At 57.9% G+C, this 24206-nt stretch overlaps 8 protein-coding genes across 8 annotated transcripts; 5 read left to right on the top strand and 3 right to left on the bottom strand.

Annotated features, from left to right (window-relative positions):
• Window positions 1–405: 405 nt before the first annotated feature.
• Window positions 406–2265, top strand: SPSK_01584 (uncharacterized protein; the record flags this gene model as incomplete). Its single annotated transcript, XM_016728493.1, has 1 exon — window positions 406–2265. The coding sequence occupies one exon, from the start codon at window positions 406–408 to the stop codon at window positions 2263–2265; it is 1860 nt and encodes a 619-aa protein (XP_016589893.1).
• A 412-nt stretch (window positions 2266–2677) lies between these two features.
• Window positions 2678–4130, bottom strand: SPSK_01712 (dihydroorotase; the record flags this gene model as incomplete). The annotated part of the gene is made up of 5 exons (XM_016728619.1): window positions 2678–3253; window positions 3317–3598; window positions 3686–3757; window positions 3816–3945; window positions 4000–4130. The coding sequence occupies 5 exons, from the start codon at window positions 4128–4130 to the stop codon at window positions 2678–2680; spliced, it is 1191 nt and encodes a 396-aa protein (XP_016589892.1).
• Window positions 4131–4891: 761 nt separating this feature from the next.
• SPSK_01745 (DNA-directed RNA polymerase III subunit RPC6) lies at window positions 4892–6229 on the top strand (the record flags this gene model as incomplete). Its single annotated transcript, XM_016728651.1, has 1 exon — window positions 4892–6229. One exon carries the CDS (start codon window positions 4892–4894, stop codon window positions 6227–6229), a length of 1338 nt encoding a protein of 445 aa, XP_016589891.1.
• Window positions 6230–6680: 451 nt separating this feature from the next.
• Window positions 6681–7328, bottom strand: SPSK_01963 (peptidylprolyl isomerase; the record flags this gene model as incomplete). The annotated part of the gene is made up of 2 exons (XM_016728861.1): window positions 6681–6867; window positions 6955–7328. The coding sequence occupies 2 exons, from the start codon at window positions 7326–7328 to the stop codon at window positions 6681–6683; spliced, it is 561 nt and encodes a 186-aa protein (XP_016589890.1).
• A 2500-nt stretch (window positions 7329–9828) lies between these two features.
• Window positions 9829–11663, top strand: SPSK_01595 (ENTH domain containing protein; the record flags this gene model as incomplete). The annotated part of the gene is made up of 2 exons (XM_016728504.1): window positions 9829–9910; window positions 9943–11663. The coding sequence occupies 2 exons, from the start codon at window positions 9829–9831 to the stop codon at window positions 11661–11663; spliced, it is 1803 nt and encodes a 600-aa protein (XP_016589889.1).
• Window positions 11664–12376: 713 nt separating this feature from the next.
• Window positions 12377–14124, top strand: SPSK_01624 (sterigmatocystin biosynthesis P450 monooxygenase stcS; the record flags this gene model as incomplete). The annotated part of the gene is made up of 2 exons (XM_016728532.1): window positions 12377–12508; window positions 12562–14124. 2 exons carry the CDS (start codon window positions 12377–12379, stop codon window positions 14122–14124), a joined length of 1695 nt encoding a protein of 564 aa, XP_016589888.1.
• Window positions 14125–19195: 5071 nt separating this feature from the next.
• On the top strand, window positions 19196–20920 carry SPSK_01635 (major facilitator superfamily protein; the record flags this gene model as incomplete). The annotated part of the gene is made up of 1 exon (XM_016728543.1): window positions 19196–20920. The coding sequence occupies one exon, from the start codon at window positions 19196–19198 to the stop codon at window positions 20918–20920; it is 1725 nt and encodes a 574-aa protein (XP_016589887.1).
• Window positions 20921–21335: 415 nt separating this feature from the next.
• SPSK_01940 (type 11 methyltransferase) lies at window positions 21336–22076 on the bottom strand (the record flags this gene model as incomplete). Its single annotated transcript, XM_016728838.1, has 1 exon — window positions 21336–22076. The coding sequence occupies one exon, from the start codon at window positions 22074–22076 to the stop codon at window positions 21336–21338; it is 741 nt and encodes a 246-aa protein (XP_016589886.1).
• Window positions 22077–24206: the final 2130 nt, after the last annotated feature.

The following is a 24206-nucleotide window of genomic DNA, read 5'->3' as shown; positions in this document are numbered from 1 at the left end:
CCCGAACCAACATCAAAAAGGGTAGCATCCTTGCCGACCGGCCGTAAACTTTAATGTTAGGAGACGAAGTGGGCAGGGGAGACGGAAACAGAGCTGCTTCGTCGAGTGGTAGCTTTGAAATTAGTAGAGTCGTCAGAAGCGGACTACACGACAGTTCATAATAAGGAGCACTAGCCTCTGCATCCACTGGCCGTAGACACAATCTCACACCGCAGGCACAACTTTGTTAAACAACGCCGGCACCGGACGTTGGCTTCGGGTCAGGTTAGTCCGTCAATTATCATGTCATTCCTTTGATTTATATATCGTGACGTCCATTTTCTATCAGCATCACCATACATCTAACTTTGCATCTACACTTCACCACACTTCACATCTACACAAGAAACGCACACAACTCACACCATGGCCGTCTCAGACGACGAGCCCCGACTGGGTGACAAGGAACTAGAACAGTCCACCCTCCATAACGGCAGCCTCAATGGCAGCCTCTCCGACGGACCTGCCGAGGGCCAGCCGTCTGCACCACCCGACGAAAAGGACGTTGTCGAGACCGGGACGGATGCACACGTAGCTGCCGCCCCAGCGCCCTCGGCCGCCGAACCACTCTACGAAGACGGCCGCTCGACGCTGCAGACCGTCCTCATTATGGTGTCGCTCTGCTCCGCGCTCTTTCTGGGCGCCCTCGACGTCACCATCGTCACCGTCGCCATCCCCACCATCTCGGCCGACTTCCACAGCACCATTGGCTACACCTGGATCGGCTCCTCCTACCTGCTGGCCAACGCCGCCACCGCGCCCTCCTGGGGCAAGATCTCGGACATCTGGGGCCGCAAGCCGGTGCTGCTCGGCGCCGTCGCCATATTCTGGGTCGGCTCGCTGCTCTGCGCCGTCAGCATAAACATGACCATGCTCATCGTCGCCCGCGCCGTCCAGGGCATCGGCAGCGGCGGCATCATCATCCTCGTCAACGTGTGCATCGGCGACCTCTTCTCCATGCGCCGCCGCGGCCAGTACTACGGCTTCACGGGGCTCGTCTGGGCCGTCGCCGGCGGCATCGGCCCCGTCGTCGGCGGCGCCCTGACCCAGCACGCCACCTGGCGCTGGTGCTTCTACCTCAACCTGCCCATCTCCGGCGCCGGCTTCGTTTTGTTGGTCCTGGTCCTGCGCCTGCACAACCCCAAGACCCCCCTGCGCGCCGGCCTCGCCGCCGTCGACTGGCTCGGCAGCGCCGCCGTGTGCGCCGGCACCCTGCTGGTGCTGCTCGGCCTGACCTTTGGCGGCGTCCTGTACCCCTGGGCGTCGCCCGCCGTCGTGGTCCTGATCGTGGTCGGCGCCCTCGTCCTCGTCGCCTTTGGCGTCATCGAGGCCCGCGTCGCCCGCTACCCCATCATCCCGCTGCGCCTCTTCCGCGCGCGCGTCGCCGTCGCCTCCTTTGTCTGCTGCTTCTTCCACGGCGTCGTCTTCGTCGCCGGCAGCTACTACCTCCCGCTCTACTTCCAGGCCGTCCTCGGCGCCCCGCCGCTGCTCTCCGGCGTCTACGTCCTGCCCTACTCCATCGGCCTCTCCGTCGCGAGCGCCGCCACCGGCATCGCCATCAAGAAGACGGGCGTCTACCGGCCCTTTATCATTGGCGGCTTCGTGCTGCTGGCGCTCGGCTTCGGCCTCTTGGCCGACCTCGGCGACCGCGCCCACTGGGCCAAGATCGTCCTGTACGAGCTCGTCGCCGCCCTCGGCGTCGGCCCCAACTTCCAGGCGCCCCTGCTGTCGCTGCACACCACCGTCGACCGCCGCGACATCGCCTCCGCCACCGCCACCTTTGGCTTCGTCCGCCAGATGGCCACCGCCATCTCCATCGTCCTCGGCGGCGTCGTCTTCCAGAACCGCATGCAGCAGCAGCACGCCGCCCTCGTCGCCACCCTCGGCCCGGACGCCGCCGCCCTCCTGTCCGGCCGCAACGCCGCCGCCAGCGTCGACGCCGTCGCCACCCTCCTCACCGACCCCGCCGCCCGCCAGACCGCCCGCACCGCCTACTGGGTCGCCCTCCGCACCATGTTCGCCCTCTACGCCGCGCTGGCCGGCGTCGGGCTCCTGGGCTCCCTGTTCATCACCCAGACGACCCTGAGCAACGAGCACGTCGACCACAAGACGGGCCTCGACGGCATGCGCAGCCGCGACGACGACGACGACACGAAGAGCAAGAAGACCAACAAGGCGCAGCCGACCCACGGCGACGGCGCGACGGGTGTCAAGGGGGAGGTATAAGCGGGGAGGACGGGGCATTCTTTTGCCTTTTATTGTTTCTTTTCCATTCATCATGGGTCAGCGTGGCATCATAAACATAGATAAAAGTACATTCAACCTCATTACTATTGAACTAAATTCATACATTGACGTGTGAGGTGTTTTCAAGAACTCTAGACAGAAAATTAAGAACTTTATGAATTAATTTTTCGTGTATCAGTTTTACTAGCGGGGAGTATACATGTAAATGAAACATTCCAACAATTGGCACAACATGGCACAGTGATTCAATCCGGTTTTTTCTTGCTCGTGGTTTCATTTCTCGCATCCTAAGTGCTCCCAGCATCCCATGCAATGCTTGTCCCACAACACAACGCCTGTCTATCCTATCGCTTTGGCTTCTGGTTTGGCCTCTCCTACAAACCCCCTCAATCTACCTCTCCTCCCACTTGAGCGTAAACACCTCGTCGCCCGCGCGCGAGTTGCCCACCTCCACGCGGCCGTCGGCGCTGCGCACGCTCGGCGGGACCGTGGCGCCCTCGCGCACCAGCACAATCTTCTGGGTCGACGTCTCTGCCACGGCAGGGAGCTTGTAAAACGCCCGGCCGTGGTGGCTCAAGAAGCCGGCCAGCGTCGCCTCGGAGATGGCGTCTTCGGCAAGCACGCCGCGCGCGATGCCGTCCTGCAGGCCCCGCACGACCAGCTGCGTGGCAAACGGCTGCGTAAAGACGCCGGCCGGGGCTTTGCCGGGCGCGGCGTCCGTCTTTGTGTGCCGCAGGTGCGGCGCGGAGTCGCTGCCAAAGAAGAACTTGGGGTCGCCCGCGGCGACGGTGCGCACGAGAACGTCGCGGTCGGTGGGCTTCTTGGGGATGGGCTTGCAGAACGCAAACGGGTCGCAGCAGGCGTCCGTCTCGGTGAGATACAGGTGGTGGGCGGTGATGGTGGCTGCCACCGTCGGGCCGCAGGCCTTGACGGCCTCGACCGCCGCGGCCGTGGAACAGTGCTCGAGCTGGAGGGAGGTTAGGCAAAAAAAAAAAAAACAGAAGAAACACCGCCGGATACAAGGACTCACGATAATGCGCAGCTTGGGGAAGCGCTCGTGCAGGGACTTGAGGGTGGGCAGGAACGCCTCCTCGAGCGTGGTGCCAGGAGGTGCGAGCGACTCGAGCACCTCGCCGTGGATGTTGAGGACCATGTCGTGCTTCTCCATGGCCGCAAACGTGTCGTAGAAAGCCTTCATGTCGGCCACGCCGGCATCCGAGTTGGTGGTCACGCCCTGCGGGTACAGCTTGACACCCGTGATGCCCGCCGCAGAGGCCTGGGCAATGACCTCGGGCGTGATGGTCGGGTGGAGCTGATGGTCAGCAACAGATACATGACTTCATGACGCGGCGAGTGCTGTGTGAGAGCTCTGGGTTTAGTCGAGTGCAGGCTGACTTACGAAAAGAGACATCAGAAAGTTGACGCCGGGGGCCGCCGCCTCGAGCTCGGACTTGTACTCAAGCACCTGGCGCTGTTAGTCGTCTGTGCAGTGCCGCATGGCGTAATGAAGTGACACAAGGGCCACTTACCCGCTCAACCGTCGTCAATGGCGGAACCTGTGCTGTTAGCATGCTGTCGCTGACCGCGCCGTGCTCGATCCGGCACACAAGTCCACCTGGGTACCGCGCCATCGGGACACACCAGATTCGGCATCCTACACTGTTAGTTGATGATACCGGACAACGTCGAGTGGGCCCCTAAAAAGCAACTCACACAAAAGCCGTGTCAACGCCACCCTGGCGGACGGTCGGCGCCACCAGCTTCATCAGGTCGCCGTGGCGCATGTGGACATGCATGTCCGCCGCAGGCGGCAGCTCAATGCGGTCCACCGTCCGGAGATGCATGTTGTGGGCGGGGATGTGGTGGAGAGGGAGGATGGAGTGAAGAGGAGAAGATAAGCGTAAAGGTGAGACAGAAAGGGATCGTGGAAGTGGAAGTGGAATTGCCGAATGCAGTCGGGCAGTCCTTAGCATGTCTGTCTTGGGCAGGTGCAACTGATGAATGTCATCGGTCTCTCCTGCCGCGCCGTTAACAACTTTTTTTCTCCCACCTGCAGCCTTCCCGGCGCACTTGCCTCTAACTTGCCAGGACTAAGGCTCTAAGTCGGTAACGCCGCCTGCTATTGGCCAAAACAAGTCAAAGCAGGCCAAAACCGGAAGGCGGTAAGTGCCCAATTACAGCGTCCGCGCCTACCAGCACGCCGTCGAGTCATTGCGGGGAGGTGCCTGTGGCAGAAACGGAGCGGCAGAGAATAAGTTCGAGTGGTGCAGCAGCAAAAAAAGTCGTGGCCAACCCAAGCGAAATCGTCTTCTTGATCTTCGCTGATCGTCTTCCCAAACGATTGTAGCCCACAACATTGACGACAGACGCTGAATAACGAGCTACTTGCTACGAGACGACCTTTACGTTGTCCAGCGGAGCGATATGAATTTATAGCCTGGGATCTTACTCGAGCCAAAGCCTTTCTGGTCGACTGAGGCCATCTCTCGATTCTCAATTCTCGATTCTCGATCTCAACCTGACTCTCGCGACGGTCTCGCTTCGACCTCGAACTGAACGTCTCTCGACGACTCTTGTCCCAGCCTCCTCTCCTCCCACCGAAACAATGTCGTCCCGCTCCCCCAGCGAAGACCCCTCGAAAATCGAGCTGCTCAAAGATGCCCTCTACCAGGCGGCCGTTGACAACGGCGGCGAGGGCCGCCTCTGGAGCCAGCAGGACCTCATTGACTTTGACGTCATCCCCGAGGGCAACCTGGACCTGCTCATGAAGGCCGTCCAGGGCCTCTGCAGCGATTTCCTGTTCAAGACCATGAACGACGGCCGCATCGGGCTCTGCTGGCGCTACCGCACGGTCGAGGACGCCGCCAAGTACCGCACCCTCAACCAGGACCAGATCATGGTGTACGAGCTGATTGACGACGCGGGCGCCGACGGCATCTGGGCCCGCAGCCTCAAGCACCGCCTCAACATGCACGAGTCCGTCCTCAAGCAGTGCATCAAGCACCTGGAGACGCGCGGCTACATTCGCGACATGAAGTCCGTCGAGAACATTGGCAAGAAGATGTACATCAAGGCGACGCTGCGTCCGTCGGACCGGGCGACGGGCGGGCCGTGGTACTCGGACGGCGTGCTGGACGGCGACTTTATCGAGTCGCTGCAGGAGCTGGTCTTTGACGCCATCCGCAACCGCAGCACGTACCTGAGCCGCGTGCGGACGGCGGCGCCCGCAGCATCAGCAGCATCAGCAGCATCAGCAGCAGCAACAAAACAGCCGAAAAAAGGGGTGGTCCGTGGCGGGACCAAGGACGCTTCTCCTGGGTCAACAGCAGCAGCCGTAGGGGTCACGCGGGGACGGAAACGGACAGCCGATGCGTTGTCGACCGGCGGCGACAACAACAAAAAAGAGACCAACGGCCACGCCAGCAAACACCGCTCCCACACCCACCACACCGCCCGCCGCCAGATCCTGCTGCCCATGCCCGCCGGCTACACCGAGTACCCGACCGTGCGGCGCATCGCCGAGCTCATCGAGCAGTCTGGCGTGGCGATGAACACGACGCTCGGCGAGGCCGACATCCAGCAGCTGGTGGACCTGCTGGTGTACGACGGTCTTTTGGAGCCCGTCCGCCTGCCGGGCTCGCACGACACGGGCTACCGCGCCCTCAACGCCGCGCGGCTGGACGAGGCCTCGGCGTCAAGCTCAAGTCACGCCCCCGACACGCCCGGCGAGCCGCGCACCACGCCCAAGGGCGCCCCGCCGCCGCTCAACAACGGCCTGACCGAGTCGCCGTGCGGGCTGTGCCCCGTGTTCGATCTGTGCGAGGACGGCGGGCCCGTCAGCCCGGCAAACTGCGTGTACTTTAACCGGTGGCTGGGCCTCGAAGAGGCGCTCGAGCCGGCCGCTGTGACCGTCTTGGCGGAAGACGACTTTGACGAGGACTGAGATGGGAACTCTACAAAAGAAAATGATACGTTTGGAACACGGCTACTTGCATAACGGGGCAATCTATTTTTGGCACGGGCGTTTCGGAGCATCGGTCTTGGGTCTGCATCTGTATTTTATGAGTACCAAACGACGTGTATGCGCATTGTTATTAGCATTGTCTACGCTCTAGCCCAGCTTGACCGACGAGACGAGGAGCGTATTCTGAGCATAGCTTACAATTACAGACTACACATGATTCCTGGACACGGTTACGCGCAGATTGTACGTGCAAAAAAGCTCGAAACCTTTGTCAATTGAAGTTCATGCAGATGTGCCCTATGCTGGCGTCTGTCACGAAAACGTAATGGATACAGACCCCGTTTTTGTCCTCCGTTATTTTATGCAGACAGACGGTGCAATCGACCGTCTCACACGTGTGCAAGCGAAACAACATGTGGCCGCTTCTGCTTTACAGGACACCAGCACCGGTAATGGTGGGCTTGGGCGACTTGACGTTGCCGCGCTCGTCACCACACGCCTCGAGGGCCTTGACGACCTTCCACGAGCCGTCTTCCTTGTTGATCTGGCCAAAGACGACGTGACGGTTGTCGAGCCAGTTCGTGACGACGGTGGTGATGAAGAACTGCGAGCCGTTGCTATCAATTGTTAGCGATGGAACAAGGCATTTGCACGCATTTGCACGCATTGGCATAGGCATTCACAGCACACAGGGTAACACGTACGTGTTGGGGCCGGCATTGGCCATGGACAGCAGACCCTCGCGGTCGTGCTTCAGCTTGAAGTTCTCATCGGGGAACTTCTCGCCGTAGATGGAGCGGCCGCCCGTGCCGTTTTGCCGGGTGAAGTCACCGCCCTGGATCATGAAGTTGGGGATGATGCGGTGGAAGGGCGAGCCGACGTAGCCCTGGCCCTGGGGGCGCGTGCACAGCTCGCGGAAGTTCTGCGCCGTCTTGGGGACGACCTTGTCGAACAGCTCAAACGTGATGCGGCCCTTCTGCTTCTCCGACTTGCCGACGGGGTCGAAGTTGTCGTTGAGCACCGGGCCCTCCCACTCGACGTCAAAGTACACCTTGCTGTTGCTCGGGTCGCCGGCCATGTTGTTTGCGGGGGAGGATGAGAATGTGCGGGACGTGGTGTTGGTGTTGCTGGTCAGAGGAGAGTTGGTGATGAAGGAAGAGAGAGTGCGGGAGAAAAGAGGAGATGAAGAAATGGAAAAGCTCGATCGAGGGGCAGCACCCAAACAAATAGTCCCCTGGCGGGGCAGGAGGGGTCGGAGAATGCTGGCTGCCAGTGGGCCCTTCATGGTTGTTTGTAGACGGAAGGAGGAAGGAGGGGGAGCTGAGCTTGTGGTGTGCTTTGTGCTTTGCTTGTCAGCATTCTTGCTTATTGTGTGTGTTCAAAACAGGTCGTTCTTTCCGTTTCGTTCGATTCTTTTCCTTTGCTACCCCACCAAAACGTTAGCGTCCCGTTGCGCCACTGCAGCTTTCCTGCACCTCCTGCACGCTGCACCACACCTCAGCGATCTCCCCACCAACCGCGTCCGGCCTGGCGCCCATTCCCCTCTCCTGGCCTCCCTGTCCACGGTCGTTCTTTCTCGTTGCCGTGAGCTTGCCTTGGCACTTGCTTAGATCTTGTCAGGACTTGCTCTTGCCCCTCTTTGCACAAACAGTAGAGAGAAAGCACAATATCCTTGGTAAGGATGAGCTGCTTCGCTGCCTCTCCGTTCAGCCCATTGATGCCATTGACGCCATTGTGCATTTGGGGATCACAATGAGTGATTTGACTGTCCTCGCACCTTGTTCAGCTGCTGGCTGCATGAACACAGCTAGAGCTGTGCCATGCCCCTCGCCCCATCCCATTTGTCCCGCAAAAGTGTGCCCCGCTCAAACCGTCGACGCCCTAGCAAGGCCTCACTCAGGGCAACACGAAACACAAAGATGGATACTTTGTGTTGTTCCCGAAGCGCTTGGCGCTGCCTTGTTTGGTCAAAACGTGCTGACAGGGCGCATGGGCGTGGCTCAGCGGCTTGGTGGCAGTGGCTCAACGGGATCGATTGTTACCACGCTGCCATGGAAGCTCACGGGGGATGGAGGACGGGCAAGGAACATGCACGTTCTAGGGGAAAGCAGGGAATGACGGGCCAAGGACGAAGACAGGCAAGAGCAGGCGAACCAAGAAAGGATGCAGAGCAACCGGTATGAAGCAGGCGTCATGGAAACGAAAACCTGTGTGTCTGTACCTGTGTGTCTGTACTCCGCAGAGCCTGGCTCGCCTGGCAACGGCATCAGACACACGTGCAACATGCCGCTCGGGACACGCAATTGACCATGCAGGACGCACAGCGAGACGGGAAGAAGGTTGGTAGAAGTGGGAGGACGAGCGGGAAGGTGGGCAGCCAGAGACAAAACGACAAAGCACCAGGACGATGCAGTGAACACCCGACTCGACTCGGCATCACGGCATCAGAGACACTCAGCACACAGTCAATGCCAGTTATCCAAGCTTGCATGGTCGGTTGATGACAGTGACGAGCTGGAATGAGAGCTGCAGCTGGGCAGTTACTTCGAGGAGAGCTCTGAGCCACTCACGGACGATGTGACTGTTGGCTTTTTGACTTTTGGAGAGAGCTCTGAAGCGGTGACGTCTTCGGTCGGCTGGCCAGACACTGGGAAGACACGGAAAGGACCGCAAGACATAAGGAAAAGCAGTACGCACCTTACAGATATCAGAAAGTGATAAGATGGCAAAAATTGGCGACGAGAGCTGGTGATTTCACAGACAAGAATGCGCAAGAGCTCCAAAAGCTTCAAAAACGGCATTTCAAGAGCTCGTCCAAAATGGCACGTAAAGCTTTTTCACCGCTCATCATTGCCGGGCCTGCCACGGCCTGGACTACCGCCCAGTTGGCGCTCGCGGGGCCACTTCCAGGCGTTCCAGCCCGCTGTACCTACCTGCCTCAGGCACTAAAAGGCACTAAATAGTGCATAAACGTCGAAGGTACGCTCTTCTCCGCCCAGCTCCGATGGAAGCGCCGGACAAGGACGATTTCCTGCCCACGCAATATTGCCAAGCTGCAGTCAACAGTTCAGATGAGAATGACCTATTGTAGGTACTGGACTTGACTAAGTTGCCTCTTGGTGAACGAATTTGGTTGTCAAAAAGTCAGATGCAAACATGTGACATAAGTCGACATATCACGTGATTAGTTTCAGGTCGTCGCCAGCCCTGCTCCTTCCTCGAAATCCTACTGCTGCCCACAGCGGCCTGCACCAATCAGGGACGCCCGTCCGTACCAGGCATAGCGCCTTGACCATCCCGGCCCAGCTGGCAGCATCTCCCTCCAACCATCGCCATCTTCAAACCACCCCTTTCGCGACGCACCCGTTTCCGCTTCCGTCCACGTATCTCCCAATCGGACATCCCCGAATCCTCCCCCGTTACGACCTTCTCCCAGTTTCGTCGCCGCTGCAAGCCCTCATCGATTCGAGCTTCACGACAGCCTGGACGGCTGGCCTTTTTTCCGAATTGGACCCTGAGTCTCACTTTTGCCTCACAACCTCCGTCTCCCTCCACAGCCCCCCTCCGACATCGACACAATGGATTTCAGCAACCTGAAGGAGTCCGTCGCCAACTTGACGTTGTACGACCTCAAGGCCGGCGTGCGGAAAGTGCAAAATGGTGAGACAGCCCGAGAACCTTACTTTTGGCAGCCCGTATTGGCTTTGCTGACCCCTTTGTTCTTTCTTCTCGTGTCTATGCAGCCGTCATGAACTACACAGAAATGGAGTCCAAGGTCCGCGAGGCCACCAACAACGAGCCCTGGGGGGCCTCGTCGACGCTCATGCAGGAAATTGCCAACGGCACCTTCAACTACCAGACCCTCAACGAGATCATGCCCATGATCTACCGCCGCTTCACCGAAAAGGCCGCCGAGGAGTGGCGCCAGATCTACAAGGCCCTGCAGCTGCTCGAGTTCCTCGTCAAGCACGGCTCCGAGCGCGTCATTGACGACGCCCGCTCGCACCTCACCCTCCTCAAGATGCTGCGCCAGTTCCACTTTATCGACGCCAACGGCAAGGACCAGGGCATCAACGTCCGCAACCGCGCCAAAGAGCTGGCCGAGCTGCTGGGCGACGTCGACCGCATCCGCGCCGAGCGGAAAAAAGCCCGCGCCAACAAGGGCAAGTACACAGGCGTCGGCAGCAGCATGGGCAACAGCCGCTTTGGCGGCTTTGGCTCGGACTCGGGCGGCTTTGGCAGCAGTTCGAGCGGCGGCGGCTATGGCGGCTACTCGGGCGGTGTGTACGGGGACGGCGGCGGATTCGGTGGCCAGAGCGACTACAACGAGTCGGGCGGCAGCACGGCCATGGGCGGCTCGCGGTCCGAGCGGTTCGAGGAGTACGACGAGTTCGACGAGGGCGAGACGCGGGCGCCCACCTCGTCGGCGGCGCGTGCCGGCGTGAAGCGCACGACGGGCGGCAGCAGCAGCGCAACGACGTCGTCGTCGCGGCGGACGGCATCGGCGGCCGCGACGGCCGAACCCGCGGCGCCGCCCAAGGCCAAGGCGCCCGAGGTCGACCTCTTTTCGTTTGACGATCCTGTGCCCAGCACGTCGTCTGCCCCGTTGGCGGCTGCGGCCAACAACGATGACGACGACTTTGACGACTTCCAATCGGCACCAACGGCTGCCGCCCCCTCTGCCGCCTCCAGCGATCCCCTGGCCGGCCTCGCCGCGCTCTCGAGCCCGCCTCTCACCACATCCAGCGCCGCCGGCGCCCAGTTCGCCGCACCGCAGCCCGTCTCGGCGCCCCAGCAGGCCAACCTGGCCGGTATGGTCGGCATATCGTCCATCTCGCCGCCGCCTGCGACGGGCAACGGTGGCGCCAACTACGCCGCCTTCCACGCGCCGCCTGCCGCACCACAGCAGCAGCAGCAGCAGCAACAGCAACAACGGGCGGCCCCGGTCAGCGGCTACCAGCCCACCCAGCCCAACTACTACCAGTCCGTCCAGGCCCAGCCGACCGGCACCTCGTCCGTCTTCCCGTCGTCCACGGCCGCGTCGTCCATCTTTGGCGCCGCCAGCACGTCGTCCTTCAACAAATCCGCCACCAGCGGCTCGGCGGCCGGCATGGCGGCCCTGCGGCCGGTGGTGTCCACCGCCAACAGCGCGTCGTCGGTGGCCAAGGCGCCCGCTGCCGCGTCGTCGTCGGGTGGGAGCGACGCATTTGGCTCGCTGTGGTCGACGGCCAGCACCGGCATCAAGAAGACGGGCCCCGGTGCCAAGGGCCCCTCGATGGGCCAGCTGGCACAGGAGAAGAGCCAGGCGGCCATCTGGGGCGCGCCGGCCTCGTCGTCGTCCACGCCGGCATCCTCCTCGGCCAAAACAAACCCGGCACCGACGGGCAACGGCCTGGACGACCTGCTGGGCTGAGAGCACTGTGCTGTGAAGCAGCACGATTTGTGATGCAGGTCAGAGTAGACGGACGATACGGGTGGGAGAGTTAAAATATAGATCATGAGTGTTACTGGTGTCTACTTGAAACCTTGCTTTACTATATTGCCTGTCTTGTATTTGACGTATTTTTTTTGTTCTCTTTTGCGATTATTTCTTGTCGTTTTATTTTTATCTTTATTTTTATCTTGTTTCCTTTTTCTCGGCGCTAGATACGTTCTCCACGAAAATGACTATTCTTTCTGACATGTGTGAAAACTATGAATGAACTGTACAATATGATTTTGACCTCTTTTGTGCTCGATCCAAAAAACGTTTCTTGGGCACATCCTGCAACCCCTGAAATCAACATCAAATCGCAGTCTGATGAGCTGACATTGCCAAGACCCGCCAAAGGAACGGCAGCTGGTCTGTGCGCCACAAGGCGGCAGTAAACTTACACTTTAGCCTCCGTACGGAGTACACCGTACGGAGGACTGGACGACACGCCTTTCCAATCCACAGGGCTGGGCTGGCGATCCTTCGATTGTTTTGGGTTTCCCCATTCCTCTTTTCTTTTTTCATCTTGTTTCTCTCCTTCTTCTCTCCTCCTTTTTTTTGGTCCCTTTTCTTCGTAATTCTCAACCACCAGTCATTTTAGCGATAAGTCTTCTGCTTTCCATCATTTCGCATCGCAACTCATTGTGTGCACCATGGCAATCGAGCTTACGATCAGCCATGCCGCCACTGCCGCTGGCTGGCTGCTGGCGGCCACGGTGCTCTGGTTTGGTTACCGCGCCTATGTCGTGCGCAGCCATTTCCAGCGTCTCCAGCGTCAGGGTGTTGTACGTCGAGATCCCGTCCCTCGTGTTCCCGCACATGGCTAACCGCGTGGCAGCCCATGCTCCCGCATCATCCCATCTTGGGCCACCTTGGCGTTGTTGGCAAGCTCATGAAAGATATGCCGGGCGATGTCCATGGCGACTATCTCATGCTGCTCATTCAAGACAACTGGCGCACCCTGTTTGACAAGAAGTACACAGCGTGCCCGCCCGCAGTCTATCTGGACATGTGGCCCGCTTCCATGCCGTTCATGCTCAGTTTGCATCCCGACATGTCCGCCCAGTTCACCCAGGACGTCAACATGGAAAAGGCCGAGGCCCAGGGCCACTTCTTGCGGCCCCTCACGAGCAACCTCGACGTAGCGTCCAGCCACGGCGCGGCCTGGAAGAAGCTGCGCCGCCGCATGAACCTGGGATTCAGTGCCCAGGCCATCCGCGCGCGGCTGCCGGCGCTGATGGAGGAGGTCGAGGTGTTCCGGGATATCTTGGTGAGCCGCGCCGGCAAGAATGGTGCTTGGGGCTCCGTCTTCACCCTTGAGGAGCTCGCGACGATGTTGACGCTCGACTTTATCGGTCGCTTCACATTCGACGTCCGCCTGCACGAGCAGACGAGTCCGCTGACGCCCATGACCGCGGCCATGCTCGACACGCTGCCCCGACTGCGCGTCTTCACCCACATTGGCAATGTATGGTCCCTCTTCAACCCGTGGGTCACGTACAAGCTCTGGAGCAACGTACGCTGCATGGATGCGTACCTCGCGCCCCGCCTGGAAGAGCGTCGTGCAGCCTTGACGGCCGGCAAGCCCCCGGCAGGCGGTACGACGCTGGTCGACACGCTGTTCACAACGATTGCTGCCGAGAGCCCAGCCGATGCCAACACCGCCGCCACGCTCGACTACGTGGTGGCCGAAACCAAGCACACGCTGTTCGCCGGCCACGAGACGACCGCCTTCACGTTGGCCTGGCTCTTCCGCACACTCGCAACGGAGCCCACGGTTGCCGCCAACATGATGGCCGAGCACGACGCCGTCCTGGGCCCGGACCCGGACGCCGCGGCCGACCGTCTGCGTGACGCGCCCCACCTCATCGGCCAGCTGCCGTACACGACGGCCGTCATCAAAGAGTCCATGCGAATCCACACCAACGTCGGCACCCTACGCGCCGCGCCGCCCGGCGCTGCCCTCTATGGCCCCGCCGGCTCGGGCTACGAGGGCGTCGCCTTCCCCACCGACATGTGCGTCCTCTGGGATGCCAACTTTGCCATCCACCGCAACCCAGCCTACTGGCCGCGCCCGCTGGAGTTTGTGCCCGAGCGCTGGCTCACCACCGACAAGGACGACCCGCTGCACCCGCGCCGCAACGCCTACCGGCCCTTTGAGCAAGGCCCCCGCAACTGCGTCGGCCAGCACATGGCCATGACGGAGATGACCATGGTGTTGGCGCTCGTGGTCCGCACGCTGGAGGTCGAGGAGGCCTGGGCGGAGTGGGACGCGAAGCGGGGGGCCACGCACAAGAAGAAGGCGACCGTCTGGGGCGACCGGCTGTACCAGGTCAGCAAGCACGGCCCGCCACACGTCAAGGACGGCATGCCGGTGCACGTGCGCCTGCGCCAAAGGTAATGACGAGTTCCTCCGCCTTGTAGACCAGTGCACGTGGACCGCGAAGGAGGACATAAAAAATGGAACGGGGATGGAGCAAAGGAGGCAGAGGGGACAGGAGGAGTATGCAAAGGAAGTGCACTTGCCATGTATAGCCGAATCCTGTATCTACATATGGAAAGGACGAGGTACGGTGACCAAACGCACCTGCTCATAAAACAGCTTGTATCTAAGCGTGACGTCGACATTCATATAGAACATGTCGCTCCTGCCGCATACACATGGGCTGCCCTTTCCTTTTGCAGGTACTGCTCTCTAGAGGAAGCGACCATTGGAGAGATGTGGACAGGTTAGGACAGTGTCAGGCACGGGCAAATTATTGTAACAGGAAGGAGCAACTGGGGAAGAAGCAGCTGGAGAAGGAGCAACTATGAAAGTAGTAACTAGGGAAGGAGTGACTGGGGAAGGAACTACGAGGACAAGGTGGAGCCGCTCGAGACGTCTGACCTCGAGGATAGCTTACTGGAAAGAAGATCAGATTTTCCTTTCTCGCCTCCCTATGAAGATACTTTCACTCCCAGTTCGCGTTTTTTCTGCTTCCTGGGCTAAAGAACCTTCTCGAGTTGCAATGTGCATATACCAGTCCACTCTTGACTGGACGGACTAATGGCAGCTGCGTCACAGACGGCAAGAGCGCAAGCAAGTGGGGCCAATCTCCATCGACGTGACGAAGCTCCTTCCGGAAGTGTTGCACAGAGGTCCTTGAAGGCAGACATAGCAGGAGCGACTTGCGAGTACTGCTCCTCCCCGTTCTGGACATATACCGTGCTAAGAGAAAGAGGGGCCGGGCGGGGAAATACAATGATCAGACCGATGAGAACGCTGGCCATAAAGAGCAGAACATGTCGAACCGCGATGCGTTTCAATGGAACAATATCCCACGACATATCAAATAGCCAATTTTTAGAAAGAATCGAGAGAACAGAACATGTAATTTCTCACCAGACGCTTATCGTGTTTTTCCTATCTGCCCCTCCAATGGAACCTCTATCTCTTGCACTTGCCTCCCGTCACCATTGCGCTCTTTCCTCGCTTTTCAAAGTTTCCTAAAATGGAATTCGCGATACTGGGAACTTGCAACGTACACGCATAGCCAGCATTTTTTTGAACATTCCCTCTCAAACGAAGTGGATCTCTCTTTGAACATCAGAGACACTCCTTCCTTCTTCATAAAAATTCGGCACCGAAAGTAATCCTGCTTGTGGAAGGAGCATTTTGAGTGTTCGAGAATTCAAGACGGGGAAGGAGGGTCTTTTCACATCATTTGCCCAGGATCCCCTTCGGTCCACCACCTTAAGTGAACAACCATGCCGTATATATATAGTAATAAACGAAAGCCTAAGATTGTGAATATTTATGGACATAAAATGAATAGCTCACGCAAGGAGACTTACCTTTTTTACAGGCACTTTCCGGTCACACTTTCCATTTTCAACCCCCGGATCGGTTGCGCCTGCCGTAGAAGCAAGTCTTTCCTTCACCGTACCGTTCATGGCCGGTCCTTCTTTCCTGATATGTATCTCTCTCTTTCCCATTTGAGGCTACACTTGACCGTCACCCCTGAGTGCCCCTGACGCCACTGAAATAAACAAACATTGCCTTTTCGCGGAAGGCACGATGGTGGGTTGGCCAGTTCGGGAAGTGGAAGCCCATCCATTTATATCTCGACTCGCCGATTTTCCTTTCTCTTCTTTCTCTTCTTTCTCTTCTCTTTTCTTCTTTTTTCTTTTCTTGTTAAAAAACCAGCCGCATGACAAGATCGTCTCTTCAATGAGCGATTCTCTTGAGGTTACCCAGCCGCACAGCAGGGCTCTCACGTTAATGAATAATCCAACACACTGCTCAGATCAAAGGTCAAATTCCAGCTGGCTACCACAGGCTCAACACTTCGGTGTTCCAGATTAGCTTCTACCCCTATAGCTCTTCTGGTTCCCTTGGTGGCGGCACATTTCAATTCCTCTTGGAGATTCATTTCTCAGCCGGCACGGCGGCACATCATGATCGGGACTGGGGGGCAGCAATACCTGACGGTTACCAAACTGACGGAACAAAGATGTATCAACTTGGTTAGTGTCTGGGGGCTCAATCTATCTGGATGGTAACTGGGGGACTGATGGTCTGGGGGATGGATGGTCTGGGGGATGGATGGTCTGGGGGATAGATGGTCTGGGGGATAGATGGTCTGGGGGATAGATGACCTGGGGGATGGGATGGTCTGGGGGATCATGACTTCTTGACAGCTCTTGAGGTCAACATAGGTTCAGGGGTGGTTGGGTGGTGAACCGCAAATTTTCGACTCAGCAAATAAACAACAGGCAACTTACAAGTCATCAATAAAATCGACACCATGGTTCAGGGGCGGTTGGGAGGCGAACCATCAGGCATAGGCGTTTCGTTTTCCCTCGGTAAGTGATCTCCCCTTCTGCATCACCAGTTAGTCTCGCTACCAGCGCTGCATGACTTGATACTGACTGCCCCTGTTCTCTACAAACAACCCCCGTATGTTTCGTGGGCCAGGACCGAAGAGTGCCTCACAGGAGGACTTCGAATACCTGGCATCTGGCAAAGATCGACTCAATACCGTGGCTTGTAAAGCTGTCTCTGACAATCCACGAAATAAGAGGTAAGATATATCCCTCGCGGCATCCCATTCATACCTGGCAGCATGCTAACGTCTTGCATGGTGCGATTCTCCCTGTGGTTGTCATGTGTCAAACCAATGTAGCCTGATTCATGTGGCCTTTTCAAGGTTCGTTGCACTATGCTCTTTTAATTCTTCCAGTACTCTCTTGCCTTTGCATTCTTTTCTTTCTCTTGGGTCCGCTGAATTGAAATGATTAAAGACAGATGTCGAGCTTCTTCTTAAGGAGCAAAGATAAAACATCAACGGCTGCTGGTATGATTTTTGCCGGGTCTGATCTCTCTTTTTTTTCTTGGCTGTCTTTTCATTTCCTTCTACCCGTGCCAGCAAATGATTAAAATCCTTTTGCTAACACCGTGGGTTTAACAATTTTGTCGACCTATGCACGCCTCGTCGTGTCCTCTAGAACTGCTTTCGACTGCCAGTCGAAGAAGCCCTACTTCAACCGCTTTCCCTCGACCACGCCCTCGGTGACAGATATGCCACAAAGATTCAGTCACGCGCAAGAAACAATCGTGCAGCGGTCATCTTCTGGCGGGGAAGCTAGGGTGGGTGCATTGCTCTGCTGGGACAGTGGCGCTGCCAGTTGCATCCCTGCTTCATTGAGATGGAGAAGCAAAGGCCGGTGTGCATGTTTGCAGAAATGCATATTCTCAAAAGTCTAAAAGCCCCCAGATTGCCGTCAAGCTTTTCCCCGAGAGTGTTTGAAACTTTATGAACAAGAATAGGACAAAGCGGGATAGGGAATATGGCACGGGTGGCCTCTGATGCCTTGAAAAGCAGAAAGATACCTGTCAAATATGAAAGCATCCCAATGTATCAGATAGTGCAATCAATTGATGAAGCTGAATAGCGACATCGTTTGCCAATGCGAAACCCATCTTGCTTGGCCTTGTGTACTTGAACCCTTTTCTTGACCTTTTGTTTTTGAGCCATTGTGAGCCATCGTTTGAACCATCGTCTGAACCATCGTTTGAGCCATCTTTGTGAGCCATCTTTGTAACCTGTTGCAGGACTCTCTTGCAAGCCCACAGTCCACAAGGACCATGTGTGTGACCTACTTGTCGCTCAGCTGATATAAAACCCCTGCCGAAGTTTTATGCTTCTGCTTGATGAGTTTGAAGTCTGGAGGTTGTGAGACAGGAGAGGGGAAGAGGAATATTTATACCCAAAAGCAGAACCTTATGTTGCCGCTGGGTAAGGAGCAGCAGTGGGAGTTGGCGTGCTGTTTCCCTCACGGGTGTGGTATCACTTACATGCAGCATATGTGGATGTGTCAGCGTGAGCACACGTACTTCTGTGCATCTGTAGATAGTATGGAATGGAATTTTGATGTGCGCCATTGTTATCACCATCAACCCTGACAGACTGTACAAAGTAGAGCCCATGAGTCACGTGGCAATGTCCGATGGCATCTGTCAGAAAATGACGGCATGCGTACGAGGCAGAAATGAAGGTATTGATGAAGCCAGTAAACTTGAATGAATTTTTTTTAAAAAAAAAATACTACTCGATATTTACGAATGTACATGCATCTGGACATCCTACGACGCACTGGCACATACTGAGTCCCTCTGGGATTCGTCAACTCCTCGCCAGTTTTGCCCACGAGCGTGTTTGTTATTTGATGGCGCCTGGTGTTCGCCTTTGCGTGGCGTTTTGGAATCAGCGCTGCTCACGTAAACGGTGCCCCGAACGAGCGTCTTACACGGAAGATGTACATTGCCCGCCCTTGGCGCTAACGGACAAGGCGACGCTAATGCTAATGCCCTGCAAGTGCAAAGTGTGGGAGTGCTCTGCACAAGTGTTGCTCCGAGCGCGGTCACACCATAACTACAGAATACGGACGCACAAAAGAACCACACGACCTGTGGACCAAGCACGACGCAATAGGCTCGAAAGGAGATCGGCAGTCGTCGCCATCGCACGCCATCGCACCCTGGCCTTGGCAGCATCGATGTTATTGGGCGCCTGCTGTCTGACTCCTTCGTATTGTCGTTGGTTTTTTGTTCTCTCGGCTACGTCGTTACATTTGTTACAATTTTCCTTCTTTTTTTCCCTTTTTTGTCTTTTTTCTTTTTTGTTCTCTTTCATTATTTCCTCAATCCTAGCTAACATGCATGCAGACAGTTCGGTCGCACCTTTGCCCCCACCCTTCCGTCTCCCGCACCGTCCTTTACAACTCCACATCAGTAGTCGCGTTGCACCCAAACTTTAATTAACTTACACGACAGCTGCGCAGACTCGCAGACTGTGGGATAAATAGACGGGGATAGGACACCCCGACACAGACAGGTCTTGCATTCAGCTTTTACATTGCACATTTCCCTCCATTTGCACCCTTCTGCATTTGTGCTTTTCGATCGACGTCTACTGTCCATCCTTTTCACCATGGCCGACATTGAGAACGCGGCCCAAGAGCCGCCCAAAGGGCCTCCCAGCGATACGGTTGCTGACATTGTCGATCCCACAAACGGCCATGACGCGACCGGCAAGACCGACAAGACCGACAAAGGCGACGATCTCCCGCCACCCGACGCATCGGTTGCGTCGGCCGAGCTCCTGCTGCCCATCGGCGAGATCGACCCCGTCTACGCGGCCAAGGCGCGCGTGCTCAACCAGGCCGTGCAGGCCATTGGCATGGGGCGGTACCAGTGGCAGCTGTTTGCCGTCGTGGGCTTCGGCTGGGCCAGCGACAACCTGTGGCCGATTGTGACGTCGCTCATCTTTACGCCCGTGACCAACGAGTTCCAGCCGGCGCGGCCGCCGCTGCTGACCCTGGCGCAGAACCTGGGGCTGCTGGCGGGCGCCGTCTTCTGGGGGTTTGGCTGCGACATCTTTGGGCGCCGCTTTGCCTTTAACGCGACGCTGGGCCTGGCCGCCGTCTGGGGCATGATTGCGGCCGGCTCGCCCAACTTTGCGGCCGTGGGCGTCTTTGACGCCTTCTGGTCCTTTGGCGTCGGCGGCAACCTGCCCGTCGACTCGGCCATTTTCCTCGAGTTCTTGCCCGCGTCGCACCAGTATCTGCTGACGATCCTGTCGGTCGACTGGGCGCTCGCGCAGGTGGTGGCCAACCTGATCGCCTGGCCGCTGCTGGGCAACCTGACGTGCCAGGAAGACGTGGCCGCCGCCGGCCAGTGCACGCGCGCCGCCAACATGGGCTGGCGCTACTTTGTCATCACCATGGGCGGCCTGACGCTCATCATGTTTGCCATCCGCTTCCTGTGCTTCACCATCTACGAGTCGCCCAAGTACCTGATGGGCCGCGGCCTCGACGCCGAGGCCGTGCAGATTGTGCACGAAGTCGCGCGCCGCAACGGCACGACGTCCGACCTGACGCTGGCCGATCTGCAGGCCTGCGAGCCCGCGGGCTACGTCCACCCGGCGGCCGGGGCCGGGGCCGGGGCCTCGTCCGACGCGTCCGCCGCAAACGCCGGACGCGGCAGCAGCGCCCGCGCCAATGCCGCCACGGCCATCCGCCGCAAGCTCGCCGAGGTCGACGCCGACCGCATCAAGACGCTGTTCGCCACGCGCCGCCTGGCCCTGTCGACGGGCCTCATCATGGCCGTCTGGGCGCTGATTGGGCTCGCCTACCCGCTGTACAATGCCTTTTTGCCCTACATCCAGGCCACCCGCGGCGCCCACTTTGGCGACGGCTCGACCTACCTGACCTACCGCAACTCGCTCATCGTCGCCGTCCTCGGCGTGCCCGGCGCCCTCATTGGCGGCTGGCTCGTCGAGCTGCCCCGCTTCGGCCGCAAGGGCACCCTGGCCCTCTCCACCGCCGTCACCGGCGTGTTTTTGTACGGCTCCACCACCGCCCTGACCTCCAACGCCCTGCTCGGCTGGAACGCCGCCTTCTCCTTTGCCAGCAGCGTCATGTACGCCGTCCTCTACAGCTTCACCCCCGAGCTGTTTCCCACCCCGCAGCGCGGCACCGGCAACGCCCTCGCCGCCACCTGCAACCGCATCTTTGGCATCATGGCCCCCATCATCGCCATGTTTGCCAACCTGCAGACGAGCGCCCCCGTCTACACGAGCGGCGCGCTGTTTTTGGCGGCCGGTGTGCTGGTGCTCCTTCTTCCGTTTGAGTCACGGGGGAAGCAGGCCTTGTAAGTGGGAGGTTGGGTGGGCGGAGGGGGGGAGCGAGGGGAGAGGGAACGGGACAAGATGTGTGATGGAATACCCCAGAGACAACGTGTTGCTGTTTGTTTTAGATAGCCCTGCAGATACCTCTTTACCAAATACAGCTGCAGCCTGTGAGCACGATACGGCAAGAACGAGACGCCGTTGTTTTTCCTTACCACATGTTTCTCAATTGCATGTCCTGCGGAACATTTGAGTGACATAATATACAATGAATTTGACGAGGAAGAAAAGTATGCCGACAACAAAACAATCGACAAGCGCAGTAGACTAAAAGAACAACAGTAGAGCACTCTCTCTCTCTGTGACCATGCTTTTCATATTGCCTATGCTCTCATGCTGCTCTTTGGTCTGTCCTGTGGATCCATTTCTCGAGTGACCTCGTCTACGCCGCCACCGGCTTCTGCGCATACACAAACAGGTGCGTCTCCTCCCACACCTCGTCCGGCGCGCAGATGCCCACCTCGGCGCCCTTGGGCGTGAACGTGGTCACGCCCTCGTAGCGCACCTCCAGGCCCGCCGCCTGGACCGCCGCTACACCCTCCTCGGGCGACAGGCTCGACACCACCACGGGGCGGCCCATCCACTTGATGGCCTCGTTGTTGACAGGGATCGGGACCGTCGAGAACACGAGGAAGCCGCCCGGCTTGAGCAGGCCCGCGAGGCCCGCGAGCACGGCGCGAATGTCGTCCTGGGTGACGCCGGCGATGAGCGAAAAGAAGACGGTGACAGCGTCGAGCGTGCCCTGGCGGCCCGCCGCGGCCTCCCGCTGCAGGTAGGCGCGCACGTCGATGAGCTCGAAGCGCGCGTTGGGCACGCGCGCGCGCGCCGCCGCCAGCATGGCCTCGGAAATGTCAATGCCCAGCACGTCGTGGCCGGCGTCCGCCAGCACGCTGCAGGCCGGGCGGCCGGTGCCGCAGCCGACGTCGACAATCTGTTTCTTGGTCTTGGCCGCCGTCTCGCCGTTGGACGACGGCGGCGGCGGCGCATCGCGCAGCTGCTGCACCAGCCACTCTAGCGCCGCCGCCTGCGTCGGCAGGCCCTTGAAGGCGTCCTCGTAGGCCGGGCCGACGCTGTCAAACGCCTCGGCGGCCGTCAGGCTCTTCTGGGTCGGCGCTCCGTCCATTGTGTCGGGGGTTTGTGCGGCGTCCGAGTGATGTAGGCGCGGGGGAGAAGGAGAAAGGATCGTCGGGCGATCTCTGGTGGTATGTAGGATGAAAAAGACGAAAGGAGACGAAAAAAGCACAAAAGAAAAGAGAGGCGTTGGCTGCAAAGGACGAGGAGGAAGAAGGAAGAAACGATGTACAAGGGAGATGGGAGCCCGTTTATGAATGGACGCAGGACAGCACGAAATCCAACAAAAAGAAAGAAAGAAAAAAAGAAAGGAACGACAAAAAGAAGCAAGACAGCGTGGCATGCGAGATGCGTGGCCGGCAAGCATGGAAGCAAGGGGCGTTTATGAGACAGAACGGCGTGTCGGGACAACCACCACGAGAAAGCGAGACACCACGACACACTACGGATAGACGAGGAAAACTAAGACGAAAGGAGAGGTCGTTCGTGGGGTAAAGGTGGCATCCCTCTTGCTCGTCATTTTCCTGGCCACACACGTCGCAAGGTGATTGGTACTTTGGCTCAGGACAATGTGCACCTCTGCGACTGCATCCATGATAGGTTGTTGATTGTGTCGACAAAAAAAAGCACGGCGTGCGGACTCCTCCATCCGCCGTGGACTTTCTGTCAAGCTCAGCACGTATCTCCCTTGCATGTAAATAGCTCCTGGAGCATGAGCAGGGTCGGTGGGCTCAGCTCGACCGTTGAAAGAGGAAACGGCACTGTCGATCCTGCAGCTGCTAGTTAGTGGACGACTCTTTTTGTCATTTTATATTCCCCTTCTTACTTTCTTTTCTTGCTGATTTCCGCCCTTCCTTTTCCTCTAACACGCTTGCTTTCTCCCATCTCTCGTTTCCAATATAACGAGATGTGATCAAAAAGGAGGAAATCAACATAACAGAAAACGTCAAAAAGAACCCCGAGAACCCATCACACGGAACACCTCCCGAATGCTGGTCACCTAACTTGCCTTGGCATAGCTCCCAGAGGAGATCCAGGGCCCAGTCAGAGTGTCGGTCTGGCCCCATTCAGCTGCGCGCGAACCCACTAAAAGACATGCAGTAAGCTGTGATAGCTAGCGCTAGATGGGGGCCGCTATCCAGCCTCCCGACGCAAGGGCCAGGGGCGTTGTAGGCCTGAAGGGTGCCTGTGTGGGCGCAAAGTCGGTCGAAGCTGAAATGGCAGTGATCAAGGCTCAAAAGACGAAGCTTTCCAATGTCTTGTTCGACCTCGACGGCCTCGTTGCGCTGACGGAGGAATATGGCATACGGAGTGCGGCCTTTCCCTTTTTCGACTGGTCTCTCGCATCTCTCCTTGGACGTGCAGCATCGCTCCGAATGGTCTTGGTTGCTGTCCATTGTCCAATATTACGGTTCTCCTACGTCGTACATATCTCACATGCATGACCTGACTTTCGTCACAATTGCCACGCAGACCACGTTGACCACGTTTCTCGTTTTCCCGTTTTGTTTCCAGCCCTGCTTATCATGTCCTTTTGCTGGCTGCTTGCATCCTGCATCCTGCGTCCTGAACCTACGTGCCAATGGACTGTCTTACTTGCAAGTGGGCTTTCCCTGCACCAAGTCAGATTTATGGCAATAGCTCGTCACCCTCAGTCATCAAGACGGTTCGATCTCGAGTCCATGCAAGCGACGCATTGACACTGATCACTGCCATTTTCAGTGCCATCGCCTCGTGATAAATCCGCGAAAACAGAAATCACAAAACAGAGCAAAGACAACCCGTGAGAACATCGCAGAGTACAAAATATAGCTTGTTGTAGTCGCACCAACGTCCTCCTCCATGCTCCAACTGTGTTCTGTCAGTTCTTAGTATGAGATGTTCCTTCGGCAAACGCTGTTGCATTGGCCATGGACGACAACACTCCCAATGCTACGGTAACGGACACATGCTACACATCGCTTCCAACGGAATCTGGGCCAACGCTCCATTCTCCCTCCTCGTTTGTCTTTGATTTCTTCTGGAATTGTTCTGTCTCTGCCGATCCTGGCGACCCAGACGGGTTTAACAAATTCCACGTGGATTGGCCAAGACAAGGCCATTGTCCATTGTCCCCATACAATCGACAATCTTCTGTGGCCGTGATCGTCCGCCATATCACAGCATGCCAGCCCAGGTCGAA

The sequence above is a fragment of the Sporothrix schenckii genome, assembly GCF_000961545.1.
Source record: "Sporothrix schenckii 1099-18 chromosome Unknown Cont42, whole genome shotgun sequence".
NCBI lineage: Eukaryota > Fungi > Ascomycota > Sordariomycetes > Ophiostomatales > Ophiostomataceae > Sporothrix > Sporothrix schenckii.
The sequence above is the reverse complement of the archived record's forward strand: the minus strand, read 5'-3'. Positions and strand labels throughout refer to the sequence as shown.